General features: G+C 40.7%; 1 protein-coding gene across 2 annotated transcripts in view; it reads left to right on the top strand.

Annotated features, from left to right (window-relative positions):
* Positions 1-10,853, top strand: part of EOGT (EGF domain specific O-linked N-acetylglucosamine transferase) — a 29,772-nt gene extending 18,919 nt beyond the window's left edge. For both annotated transcript variants that reach the window (XM_065885251.1, XM_065885252.1), the window contains 5 exons: positions 76-144; positions 2,694-2,755; positions 5,068-5,187; positions 10,017-10,119; positions 10,707-10,853. In XM_065885251.1, the coding sequence (XP_065741323.1) occupies positions 76-144; positions 2,694-2,755; positions 5,068-5,187; positions 10,017-10,119; positions 10,707-10,853 (501 nt within the window). The remainder of the gene's footprint in view (positions 1-75; positions 145-2,693; positions 2,756-5,067; positions 5,188-10,016; positions 10,120-10,706) is intronic.
* Positions 10,854-13,931: the final 3,078 nt, after the last annotated feature.

Raw genomic sequence — 13,931 nt, forward strand, 5'->3', positions numbered from 1 at the left:
TGAAAATCACATTTTAAGTTCATCTGTTCATTTATCTGTCCGGGCATACGCAGCATTATTTTGCCTTTTCCACAGGATGGAAAAATTCGAGTCACCATTCTCGCACGGAGCACAGAATACCGGAAAATCCTCAACCAAAATGAGGTTAGTTTTGGGGATGCATTTTTAATAGCGTCATATTGAATTTCACTTCCTATGACTGATGTGCTTTATTTTTTTCACATCATACTAAATGCTTTGATTTGAAATTATTAGCTTTTAGAAAAGTCTGATGGCTGTGCCCAGTTTATTTATTGGATTTCTACTGCAAGTCATCAAACCATCCACTGCTGAATGAGCTTTGCCTCACTGTCGACGTTCATCGCACCACCTCAGTGTGGAAACAGAGACAAAACTGGCTGAGTCCTGCCTTTGCTGCCATGGATTGCCAAATTTTTTGTCTCTGGGCAAACTAGCAGCAAAACAATGGGAGAGTCTCTTTGGGGAGATGGCTGATGGACTGTGGCAGGACTGTGGCATCCAGCAGCAGATTAAGTTGGAAAAGTCTCCATCCTTTTCATGGGTGTCTTAGAAATTGTTCACCTCTTAGCCTCCCTGACTCATTTCAACAACATCAATTCATAAATTATACTTAATCTTAAGGAGATCACCATGGAAGCCTCCCCACAACAGCATGGCTGGACGATGTCCTTGCAATAGTAAGGTTTGCTCGAATGTGGATGGCCTCTAGAAGCTGGAAAAGGCAAGGATTCTCCCCTAGAGACTCCAGAAGGGGTGCAGCTCTGCCTACACCTTGATTTCATCCCAGTGAGGTTTCTACCTCATTGTGTAGGACTTCTATCCTACAGAACCATAAGAGGATAAATTGTGTTGTTTTAAGATGATAAGTTTGTAGTAATTTGTCACAGCAGCAAATAGAAAATGAAGACACAGAGAGATGAAACTGACTTATTTATTTGTAAATGACTCTGGCTGCAAGAGTAGGAGTGGGGAGATTGATTAAGAGCCGTTACCCTGATAAGAGTTTAGATGAAGCGGGTGACAGTAGGGATGACAAAATAAGTGGTTTCAGGATGTATCTTGGAGATAAAGCCTATGATACTTGTGTGTGGGAATGTACAGTTACAGCCTCAGGTACGGCCGGGAGAGGTAGTGAGAATCAAGCGTGAACTCCTGGGCTTTTAGCTTAAGCAGTTCAGTGGACTTGAGATGGGAGGGAAATTGGGGGCAGGTTTTGATGGGGAAAATGTTTCACACAGATTAATTTGGGTGTCTAATCCAAATTATGTAGTTAGCATCTCTTGAGATGCATATGGATTATGGAGGACATGAACATATGGTGTAACGAGGCATTGATTGTGAGCTGTGTGGATGGAAGAAATGAACAGTGTACGTATGTGTGTTTTAAACACCTGGAAATAAAAGTATCACGTAATGCAGTGTTGGGGTAGACAGGTGAGAAGCCTCATTAGCAGGTAGATCAATAGTATGTATTGATAGAGGTAACGGGTGTTGGCTGCAATTATGTACCAAGTATATTGCTATGTGCTCCCCATTACCTGTACGGCAACTTTCCCAGCAAACCGAAAATACAGGTATTATTATTCTCTATTCTGGGCAAGGACACTGAGGCTTATAGGTTAAAAAACATGCCCAAGGTCACCCAGCTAATGAGCAGAGTAATGAGGGGTGAGCCAGGTTCGTCAGGGTCTGAGCCTGCTTCTTCAGCAGAGCGCTCCACGGCCCTAACACAATTTGACCTTGGAGGAGACCGACCCACCTTGCCTCCCAGTCCATCGGGAAGGGGCAATCAGCTGCTGGAAAGAAGTCCAGTGGAAGGGTAGCATCAGTGGGTGCTACACTGCAGCCATCGACGTTTTCGGATCCAGCTCCGCAGATCGCCCGGATGCTCTTGCCCAAAGGTGGGATTTGGTAATTCAGCTCCAATACCAAGCCAAAGAGCTCCCAACTGGCTGCTTTTCTCCCAGGATTGGCGTCTCTTGGAGAAGCAGCTCCCAGGCAGAGGAGAAAGCACCTTTCTCTTTTCCTTGACTCGTGGATAGATAGCAAAACCCAGATGCTCTCATTAAATGATGGTTCATGCAATCCTGCCCTACTTCAAGATTAGAATTGTGAGGGACATAGAGAACCATGACGATGCATTCGATGATCGATTAATCGTGCTTAGTTGTTTTCTCTTCGCTAAAAGTATAGTTGTTTTCCTGCGTAGAGATGTTGAAAGTTTTTCTGCCCGGAATTTAGTATTTTTGGTGGATGAGGTTCCAGAGCACTAGGGGTTTGTCTGAAATGAGATGATGGGTAGGAAGAAAATTCTGGAACAAAGTAGGTACCCAACGAATATATGTTGAAAGTTGAGGGACTAACTATTGGAATAACAATAGCTAACACTTCATGTGCGTCTGTGTCAAGCCCTTTGCTCTTAAGAATTGTCACCCCGCAGCCTCGTAGCAGCTCAGAGCAGTGCAATTTTAGGGAGGTAGCGTATCCTCCCTAAAATGCAGGCGTGGAGCCTGCACTTGAACTCAGTTAAGGGTTAAACACAATAGACCTGAAGGATATTTAATACTTTAAAAATATTTTATATGAAAAATAAAAATTTGCGGACTCCAAGGTAAGTAAAACAGAAGAGAAGGAAGGAAAAGAAATTCTAAAGGTTTCTCTTATTTTCCCAGCTTGTAAATGCACTGAAAACGGTATCTACATTTGACGTCCAGATTGTCGATTATAAGTATAAGTAAGTAATAACCCACTCTTGGGCAGACACTGTCGTCTTTGACTTTGATGAGTTAATGGGGGAGAGGAAGGACTTTGCGAATGGGAGTTGTTGGCGCATGTAGACCTGGAAGGGACAAGCGGACGCCATCGGTGAATGAAATGGGCAGGTGAGGACCCCGGGCTTAGGGGCCGGAAGCTCTTCAGCTGTGAGGGGCCTGATGCTGCCGCACCATCCCTTTTTTAAAGAGAAGTGATGAATGCTGATTTTCATTTGAAATTTCTGAATTTCTAAAAGTCGGCAACTAATTCCGAATTTTAAAAAAATGTTGTAGGCTTCACTTGCCGGCTAGCTGCTGGGTTTCAACTTCTGACCTACAATATGGGAATAATTAAGGGAATAATTTGAGGTTCATCAAATAATATGAGGCTTCTAAAAATCTTTCCAAATATTACGTTTCTTTTAAAATTCTGATACAAGTAAACAGCTTGGAAAGACAGAGTCTGCCTATCATTTACTGTCTAGGTAACCCGTGTTGACATGAAAACAATAATACTCTAAAGATAATACATGTTCTTGGTAGAAAAGGTCAAGCAGTATAGAAAAGTTCCAAAAGAAAGTGAAGACTTTTCTCTCCCTCCTTGGCCCACCCACAATCATAGTCTTGTTGTCCCAACAGTTTTTTTCTATGTAAAAACAAAAGGATACATATACCAGCATAGGGTGCCCGACACAGCTAGGTTTAAATTTGTTGGTAAGTGTGGGAGTTTTGCACCTCATTCATTAAACATTTGTTCATTTATACCACACATCTTTATCAGGTACCTACCATGGGCCGGTCACCAGGCTTTGCAGTAGGAATGCAGTTGTGGAGGAAGCATGGCTCTTGTCTTGAGGACCTCAGACACTGAATCTGAATAAATAGCAGTTGCAAGAACAGCTGTCATTTATTGAGACTTACTCTTATGCTTCCCTAGCTCTGTCTCATCTCCCTCTTCTGAGAGTCTTGTGAGGTTGGCGAAGCTATTCCTATTGGACGGGTGACACTTCGCCACGGTGACTCCCCTCATTGCCACCTGAGGAAAAATGTGGAGGTAGAAGAGGGCCCGGGGTCAGGATGAAAGAACTGGGCGGGGGGGGCACCTCTGAGGCTCTGTCGCTGACTGGCTTTGAAGAATACGTAGGGGTTTCCCCGATGAAGGAAGAGTGACAGTAAATTCAGACCTTGCCAATCTGAGGGACACAGTAGTAACCTAACGGCATCGAGGTTTGTGAGTCCTGACCTTTGGGCCTTTTCCAGAAATAATAACTCCACGGGTATATTCCCCCGGACAAATGCCGCTCCTTGCCTCGGTATCGGTTGGCATTCCTGGGGAAACTGAGGCACATGTACCTCGTGTGAGACACACTTGGTGGCTTTGTCTCCCTTCCCTTGTGCGGAGTGTGGGGTTTCTGTTCTGCTGGGAGAGGAAGCTCTTTAAAGAGGTGAAGCTGATTAAGAGGAAATTTGCTTTCCCTTCTTAGATGCCAGCGGACCTATTTATTTTTCTTCACTTTGAGTGGGTGGGGCTGGGAGATCGGATTCCATTATGTTTATTCAGCGTGTTAGCCTCTGTCCAGCATTTCTTCCCAGCCTCACTGACTTTCGGTTCAGAGTTTGCACATCTTTTAGTGTCTTGAATTCAAAGACTACTTTTACAGTCCCAAGGTGCATAAAATTGTGGATTTATCCCTCATACATCCACAAAGACAGGAAAATGCCCTCATGGCATCCAAGACTGTCTTAGGAGTACCCAGATGGTAATCGAATGACTCAAATCACACAAGGAAGAATTTATTTTATTTTGTAAAAATTCCTATATGATTTTAAGGAAATAGTTTTCAGTTTGGTACGAATATATCATAGCATCACTTTAATGCTTGCTAATTTCATTTTTCATAAAGAGGGAGCAAGCCTCAGGCTCAGAGCTCTGCCTCGCAGTGTTATCTACCTAGATTGGAATAATGCTTTTTAGTTTCATTATATCTATTTTTACAGTTTTGTTCATGTCATGAGTTACTGGTTTTCCATTTAAGACAGGTATAAAAGTTTTCTTCTAAAATAAGGAAATGTAAGTTTAAAAAAAAGGGAGCTTAACTTAGAGAAAATGTTATTAAGTAAGTTGTTAATTTCTGGAGTAGATTTGAAATTGGCAAAAAAGTATCATGGCAGAACGTGCTTTAAATTGGGAAAGATACTCGTATAAATGCTGTTACCATGAATCATGAACTTACGTAACTTAATACTTTCCCTCTCCTCCCCTTTGTTCTTTTGTTGTTCTTTATGTTCACAGGGAACTTGGGTTTTTAGATCAGCTAAGGATCACGCATAACACGGACATATTTATTGGAATGCATGGAGCTGGTCTTACCCATTTACTTTTCCTTCCGGACTGGGCTGCTGTGTTTGAACTGTAAGTGTTTGGGGACAGTTTTACATTGAGGCAGCTGATAATGCTTTTTCTGCCAGCTGAGGCTTTCGTTCAGAGCATTAAAAGGCTTCATATTTAATCATTACAAAGAAGTCACATCATCTAGGCATGTAAAAAGAAAAAAAGACCTAAAACTAAAAATGTGAAGTCTGCAGCCTGCCATTGCCCTTAGCAAGCAAATATCTCTTTCCTTCCCCATCTCAGCAGGATTCGGGAGATGTGAATCTGTGGTTTCCTTCCTCTGAGTGCATGTCTGTGTTCCTGTCAAACTGAAAGCATCTCCCTGCAATCAGTGTAATTTTTGTGTTAAAAGAGAACCTGGGGCTTCCCTGGTGGCGCAGTGGTTGAGAGTCCGCCTGCCGATGCAGGGGACACGGGTTCGTGCCCCGGTCCGGGAAGATCCCACATGCCGCGGAGCGGCTAGGCCCGTGAGCCATGGCCGCTGGGCCTGCGCGTCCGGAGCCTGTGCTCCGCAACGGGAGAGGCCACAACAGTGAGAGGCCCGCGTACCACACACAAAAAAAAAGAACCTGTGTGTTGCCCACCCATGTTCATAGCCGCGTTTTTCCATTAGCCAAGAGGTGGAGGCAACTCAGTTGTCCATTGACTGTTGAATGGATAAACAAAATGTGATACACACACATCCAATAGAATATTATTCAGCTTAAAAAAATAAAGAAATCCTATCTCATGCTATATGACAGGGATGAACCTTGAGGACATTATGGTAAGTGAAATACGTCACTCTCAAAAGCACAAATACCGTATGATTTCACTTATATGAGGTACATAGAGTAGTCAGATTCATAGAGACAGAAAGTAGAAGAGTGGTTGCCAGGAACTGGGGGGAGAGGTGAATGGGGACTTAGTGTTTAATGGGGACAGTTTCACTTTTGCAAAATGAAAGCATTCTGGAGATTGGTCACATAACAATAAGGTATACTTACCCCTGAACTGTACACTTATAAATGGTTAAGATGGTAAATTTTATGTCATGTGTTTTCTACCACAATTAAGAAAAAGAGAGATAGAGAGTTTGAGTACCTGTATGCCTGGTGAAGAGCACAGCTCCAAAACACAAGCCCAGCACTTTGCCTAGTGCTCACTGATTCCATACACAGGGAGACTGAGGCCTCAAGGGGAAAGTAATTTTCCCAGAGTGTTCCGTTAACTCGGTGGTTGTTTATGGAGACAGGGACTTCTCTCCTTTAATAATTCCACTCTGGATATCAATAGTGATTACTGTTACCTGATTTCCCCTCCTTGCATCTAAATATTTTGATTTTATGGTCACATTTTAAAAATGACTTGACTTGGCATTTAAATAGACTAATTAGAAAAAAGTTGTCATGAACTTCCAACACCCTGAAAAACATTTAAAAATATATATATGTTAGAGAAATAGCCAGATAATTGTAGACTCTATTTCAATTCATTTCTTCCAGAGAAGAAGGGAGGGAAGAAAGGAAGGAAGGAGGGAAGGAAAGAAATGTCATTAAGAAATCTCAGGCCTTGAAGGTCAACAGACCTGGGATCAATTTCTGCTTTGGAGGCTATGTTACCTACCCCAAGGCCACGTTCATATGTACAAAGATGGGGGTATTAGGAGTTAATATCAAGTTCACAGTCCTATTGATAAAGGTCCCCTCCATTCTTTAATCCTATTCTGCTTTTGGAAAGTTAAGATAATTTAGTTATGGGAATATTTTAAAAATAATCTCTCCCACTCTTTTGTGTGTGTGCGTTTCTATAAACAGTTTTATTGGGACATAATTTACACACCGTACAATTCACTCATTTAAATCGTATAATTCAATGGTTTTATTTATTTATTTATTTTTTTAAACAAACACTGCACAATAATTGCCAATCGACATATGAAAAGACATTCACTGTTAGTCATGATAAAAGAGAATACAGATCAAAATAGTAAAAAGATGCTATTTTTCATTTCTCAGACTGGCAAATATTAGGAAGTTTTTTCTTTTCCAGAGTTGACTAGAGATTCAGAAAAGGGACACTTCCACATACGGTTAAAATGGAGAAGGGTGTGTGGGGGGTTGCTAGTGACCTGTCTGAACTACAGTTTAACTACATCTTTCAAGACTTTTTTTGTTTTTTCCTTCCCTTTTTTTTTTTTACATCTTCACTGGAGTACAATTGCCCCACAATGGTGTGCCAGCCCCCACCCTACAACAAAGTGAATCAGCCACACATACACACACGATGCCACATCTCCTCCCTCCTGCGTCTCCCTCCCCCCCACTCCCCCCACCCCACCCCTCCAGGCAGTCACAAAGCGCCAAGCTGATCTCCCCGCGCCACACAGCCGCCTCCCACCAGCCATCCACCCCACACCTGGCAGTGTACACATGTCCATGCCTCTCCCTCGCCCTGCCACAGCCCACCTCCGCCCTCCCCACATCCCCAAGTCCACTCCCCAGTAGGTCTGCGTCCCCACTCCTGTCCCACCCCCAGGCTCCTCACGACATTCCCTTTTTCTTAAATTCCATATATATGTGTTAGCATACAGTATTTATCTTGCTCTTTCTGACTTACTTCACTCTCTATGACAGACTCTAGGTCTATCCACCTCATTACAAATAGCTCAATTTCGTTTCTTTTTATGGCTGAGTAATATTCCATTGTATATATGTGCCACATCTTCTTTATCCATTCATCCGATGATGGACACTTAGGTTGTTTCCATCTCCGGGCTATTGTAAATAGAGCTGCAATGAACATTTTGGTACATGACTCTTTTTGAATTATGGTTTTCTCAGGGTATATGCCCAGTAGTGGGATTGCTGGGTGGTATGGCAGTTCTATTTGTAGTTTTTTAAGGAACCTCCATACTGTTCTCCACAGTGGCTGTATCAATTTACATTCCCACCAACAGTGCAAGAGGGTTCCCTTTTCTCCACAGCCTCTCCAGCATTTATTGTTTCTAGATTTTTTGATCATGGCCATTCTGACTGGTGTGAGATGATATCTCATTGTAGTTTTGATTTGCATTTCTCTAATGATTAATGATGAGCATTCTTCCATGTGTTTGTTGGCAGTCTGTATATCTTCTTTGGAGAAATGTCTATTTAGGTCTTCTGCCCATTTTTGGATCGGGTTGTTTGATTTTTTGTTATTGAGCTTCATGAGCTGCTTGTAAATTTTGGAGATTAATCCTTTGTCAGTTGCTTCATTTGCAAATATTTTCTCCCATTCTGAGGGTTGTCTTTTGGTCTTGTGTATGGTTTCCTTTGCTGTGCAAAAGCTTTGAAGTTTCATTAGGTCCCATGTGTTTATTTTTGTTTTTATTTCCATTTCTCTAGGAGGTGGGTCAAAAAGGATGTTGCTGTGATTTATGTCATAGAGTGTTCTGCCTATGTTTTCCTCTAAGAGTTTGATAGTTTCTGGCCTTACATTTAGGTCTTTAATCCATTTTGAGCTTATTTTTGTGTATGGTGTTAGGGAGTGTTCTAATCTCATAATTTTACATGTAGCTGTCCAGTTTTCCCAGCACCACTTATTGAAGAGGCTGTCTTTTCTCCACTGTATATTGTTGCCTCCTTTATCAAAGATAAGGTGACCATATGTGCATGGGTTTACCTCTGGGCTTTCTATCCTGTTCCATTGATCTATATTTCTGTTTTTGTGCCAGTACCATACTGTCTTGATTACCATAGCTTTGAAGTATAGTCTGAAGTCAGGGAGCCTGATTCCTCCAGCTCCATTTTTCGTTCTCAAGATTGCTTTGGCTATTCAGGGTCTTTTGTGTTTCCATACAAATTGTGAAATTTTTTGTTCCAGTTCTGTGAAAAATTCCATTGGTAGTTTGATAGGGATTGCACTGCATCTGTAGATTGCTTTGGGTAGTAGAGTCATTTTCACAATGTTGATTCTTCCAATCCAAGAACATGGTATATCTCTCCATCTATCTGTATCACCTTTAATTTCTTTCATCAGTGTCTTATAATTTTCTGCATACAGGTCTTTTGTCTCCTTAGGTAGGTTTATTCCTAGATATTTTATTCTTTTTGTTGCAGTGGTAAATGGGAGTGTTTTCTTAATTTCACTTTAAGATTTTTCATCATTAGTGTATAGGAATGCAAGAGATTTCTGTGCATTAATTTTGTATCCTGCTACTTTACCAAGTTCATTGATTAGCTCTAGTAGTTTTCTGGTAGCATCTTTGGGATTCTCTATGTATAGTATCATGTCATCTGCAAACAGTGACAGCTTTACTTCTTCTTTTCCGATTTGGATTCCTTTTATTTCTTTTTCTTCTCTGATTGCTGCCACCACCATAATTTTATAAAATTTTCATTATCCCCCCAAAGAAACTCAGTACTCTTCAGCAGTTACTCTCATTCCATCCTCCTCCTAGCCCCTGGAAACCACGAATCTACTTTCTGTCTCTATAGATTTGTCTATTATGGACATTTCATGTAAGTGGAATCATACCATATGTGGGCTTTTCTGACTGGCTTCTTTCACTTAGCATCATGTTTTCAAGGTTCATCCATGTTGTAGCGTGGATCTGTACTCATTCCTTTTTATTGTCAATAATTATTCCTTGTATGGATATACCACATTTTATTTATCCATTCATCAGTTGGTAGACATTCAGGTCATTTGCGCCTTTCAGCTATTGTGAACGCTGCTGCTATGAACACGAATCTCTCTCACTCTCGTTTACCGTTTATAAAACCTTTTGTAAGCACATATTTGGGAGGTGAATTTTTTCCCTAGAGAATTGCAAATTGGCCAGCAATCCCAGGCAAAAGCCCCATGTGTGGATGTCCTTGTGTCCTTAGATACAACTGTGGAGATGAACGCTGTTATTTGGACCTGGCCAGGCTGAGAGGCGTCCACTACATCACTTGGAGAAGGCAGAGCAAAGTCTTTCCTCAAGATAAGGTAAAGTTCAGGACAAAACTCATCCTGTTTTCTTTTTAATTGGTTTAAAGTGTCTAGTTAATGTGACAAACTATCTTTGAACTTCAATCCAAAGATAAAATGGTTCTTCTCTGGAATCGTGAGTTGTTGTGCTTTATATTTGCAAATTGGGGGAAAGGAGAAATTAATTACTCTCTCTCTCTTTATGTGGAAAAGAGAACTTCATGAAATTTGGGCCTAGAGAGACCTATTAAATTATTTAGAGACGGGATCAGGAAACTACAGACCAGTGGGCTAAATCTGGCCCTCCAGTTGTTTTTATAAATAAAGTTTTACCGGGACATGGTCCTGCTCCTCTGTTTATGTGTTGTCTGTCTATGGCTGCTTGAGCACTTCATTGGCAGGGCTGAATAATTGTGGTGGAGACTTTGTGGTCCATGGAGCTGAAAATATATGTTATCTGGCCTGTTACTGAAAAAATTTGCCAACCTCTGATGTAGAGTATAAACTAAAGTAGTTCCTTTGGCCAAAGTAAAATAACTTTCTTCTTGTTCAGAAAACCACATCCTCAACACCTTACAAATTTGTCTTTTGCTTCGTTTTTGCAGGGCCACCACCCAACTCTGGGGGAACATCCGAAGTTTACCAACTACTCTTTTGATGTAGAAGAATTTATGTACCTTGTCCTTCAGGCTGCAGACCACGTATTGCAACACCCGAAGTGGCCATTTAAGAAAAAACATGATGAGCTATAAATGTATTGAGTCTTTTTGCCAAAAGGGAGTGTTTAAATGGTCCTCCGCCCAGACTCACCTCACAGTTAAATAGGTAAAACAGCCTGTTTTCTCCTAGCCCCAAAGTACCTTTTTTGAATACCAAAACATGCCTTCAGGGTATTACTTATGTGTTTTATAGTCTTTAACTGTTTCATGTGATTGTTGTGTCATTGCTATTTATCAAGATACTCTTTTGCACTGAAAACTTTACTTTTTATAGTTCAGAAACTGGGCCTGGGCTCACTGCCGTAATTGAGCTTTTTTCTTAGGGATACCAAAGTTTGCAACTTTCTTAGCTTTAGAATTTGTAAATGTTTTTATGGAATACCATGAGCTCGTCATTCAGGAGGCTTCCAACTTGTTAATGATATATTTGAGCAAATTCACAACTCATTTATTTGCCATGATTTGTTCACAGCACTGTTTGTAGTAGGAAAGGAAAACATGCAAACACACACACACACAGTTGTGGTTCTCAGTACCAAGCTATAGGCCCGTGTTATAGATTAAACAGTATTATAAACAGATCTGTTTAACTGTATCAGAGTCTAAACCAACTCCTGCTGAATTCTCGTATCTTTTTAGTCAACGCCAGGTTATATTCATCGAGAACCTGAATTAACCATGCTGTTGCATTAGTTCATATTCACATTTCATATGCAAATCATGTTTTCCTCACATGTAACAACCACGTATGATAAAAACAAATGAGGACGTCCTTTAGAACTGTTTTGTGTACCTTCTAGCTGGTTTCCACTGGTTCCTTCTTAGCCGTGGAGAGCATGTAAGTGCTTGTAAGTGCATATACCTATGTGTATGCGTCTACCTCTTTTAGCATGGAAGTATTCTAGTCTTTGATTTTGCAAACTTTAAATTAGTCACAAGAGGAGATTTTTTTCCCTATGAAAAAAGTAAAGACACACACACAAAAAAGGTAAAGACATGCATGAATTATCCAATTCAAAATGAATAAGAAGCCGTAAGAAAGTGCCATTGATTAAACAGCATATCTGAAATGCAGCCCCACTCTTTGAATGGGCTTCATTTCCTATTGTCTATGAACTTTCAATTTAGTGGTCAGAAACCATGGATTTATTTTACTGTAAAATGTGAAGTTTACATTTTATTAACACTTGAGCAGTCTAATTTAGAGACTAGCAGCTTCTATTTTTTTAAGTAGGGGATTAACAGAGTACAGCAGAGCTAAGCATTTTTTAAAAAAATATTTTAGAGTTGTAAAAAAAAAAGAATATGCAGCAGAGAAGCGACCTGAGAAATCTAAAATATTTATTATCTGGACCTTTACAGAACATGTTTGCTGACTCCTGCTTTAAAGGATTATGAACAGTTTTCTAGAGTTGAGGAATATTTATTAAAATATCTGTCAGGAAATTAGTGAATCACTGTAGCAATAGCTTTGATTTGAGATCTTAACATTGTTTTAAAAGACTTACAACATATGAATTTTGAAAGGAGTGGTGTTGTGGCCGTCCTTTGTCCAGTATGCCGAGTAACCACTGAGGTTGCTCACATAAAAGGAGCTGTCGAGACCACGTTGCACTTCTAGTCAGAGAGGTGCAAACATCTGAAAAAATGGCCTCAAAAAACATTTCAACAGTTTACCTTCTTATGTCATTTTAAAAACTATGTGGCAATGCGATTCTGTAGATATCAAGAATTTCAGACGTTGAGAACAATTTCATAATAAAATGTTACATTTGCATATTTCACATTTAAAGAGACAATATGTTTTACAGAAACAAGAAAATACATTAGATACTTTATGGAACTCAGTTTTATCAGACTTTTTTGATGGGGGCAAAGGAAGGTCTTCAAATTGTTATAAAATGTAAAATGTAAAGACTGCTCTTTTTATTAAGTCTTTGAAGAGGTGCATGTCATTGTTTGTACATGTGGAGTATGGCCTTGGAATAAATTGTTTTACAATTTATTTGAATACCGGACTATTTTCAGGGTTTTCTGTGTCTGAATGTCAGATGCTTACTTTTTTTTCGGCAATCTGGCAGCTCTAGATTATACAAATTGAGTAGCTCACTGATGAAGAATTCAGCTTAAGGAAAAATTGTACCCTACAATTATTTAGCAGTTTATCATATGATGCTTTCACAAATGTTCTATTGCATAATCTTTTTAAAATGACATAAGAATTGTTCCCATTTCTATTTATTTATTTATTTGTTTATTTATTTAGTTATCTGGCTGCTCCAGGTCTTAGTTGCAGCACACGGGATCTTCATTGCTGGATCTAGTTCCCTGAACAGGGATTGAACCTGCGCCCCCTGCATTGGGAGCGTGGAGTCTTAACCACTGGACCACCAGGGAAGTCCCAGAATTGTTCCCATGTTTAACGTGAAAAGAGTCAGATGCTGTTTAAAGGACTTCTCTAAAGATCACAGGTCTTCTGATTCCATGTCCATAGTTCTCCATTTATTCACTCAATTATTTGCTATTGATGGAGCAACTACTGGGTACCATCTCTACTCTAGGTTCTGGGGATACAGCAGTGAGCAGAACAGAAAAAAGTGCTTGCCTTCATGGACCTTGCGTTCCGGTGGAGGACACAGATATTAACATACATAAGGGAAATATATTGTGTGCTGGATGTTGATACATGGTATGGACAAAACTAAAACGGGGATGAGGGATGTGGCGCTCTGGGGTGGGGTGGAGTTGGGCACACTTAGGTAGAGGATAAGGAAATCCTCGCTGAGGTCACCTTTGAGTCAGGATTTAAAGCAGCTAAAGGAGGAGGAAAGTAGACAGCAGAGCAAAGAGCATCCCAGGAAGACCGGATGGTGCGTGCCAAGGTCTTGAGGCAGGAGGATGCCTGGTGTGTTTGAGGAACAGCAAGGAAGCCAGTGTAGCTGGAGTGATCGAGGGGCAGAGGAGTAGGAGCTGAGGTCAAAGAGGCAATGGGCTTGGGGTGCAGATGGCAAGGCTTTTGTCCTTTGATGCTTATGAGTTGGGAGTCATTGAAGGGATCTCAAACAGGAGGAATGACCCGACCTACTTTGAAGAGGCTTTGAAGAGGCTAAC

The sequence above is a fragment of the Phocoena phocoena genome, chromosome 10 (assembly GCF_963924675.1).
Source record: "Phocoena phocoena chromosome 10, mPhoPho1.1, whole genome shotgun sequence".
In the NCBI taxonomy this organism is placed as follows: Eukaryota; Metazoa; Chordata; class Mammalia; order Artiodactyla; family Phocoenidae; genus Phocoena; species Phocoena phocoena.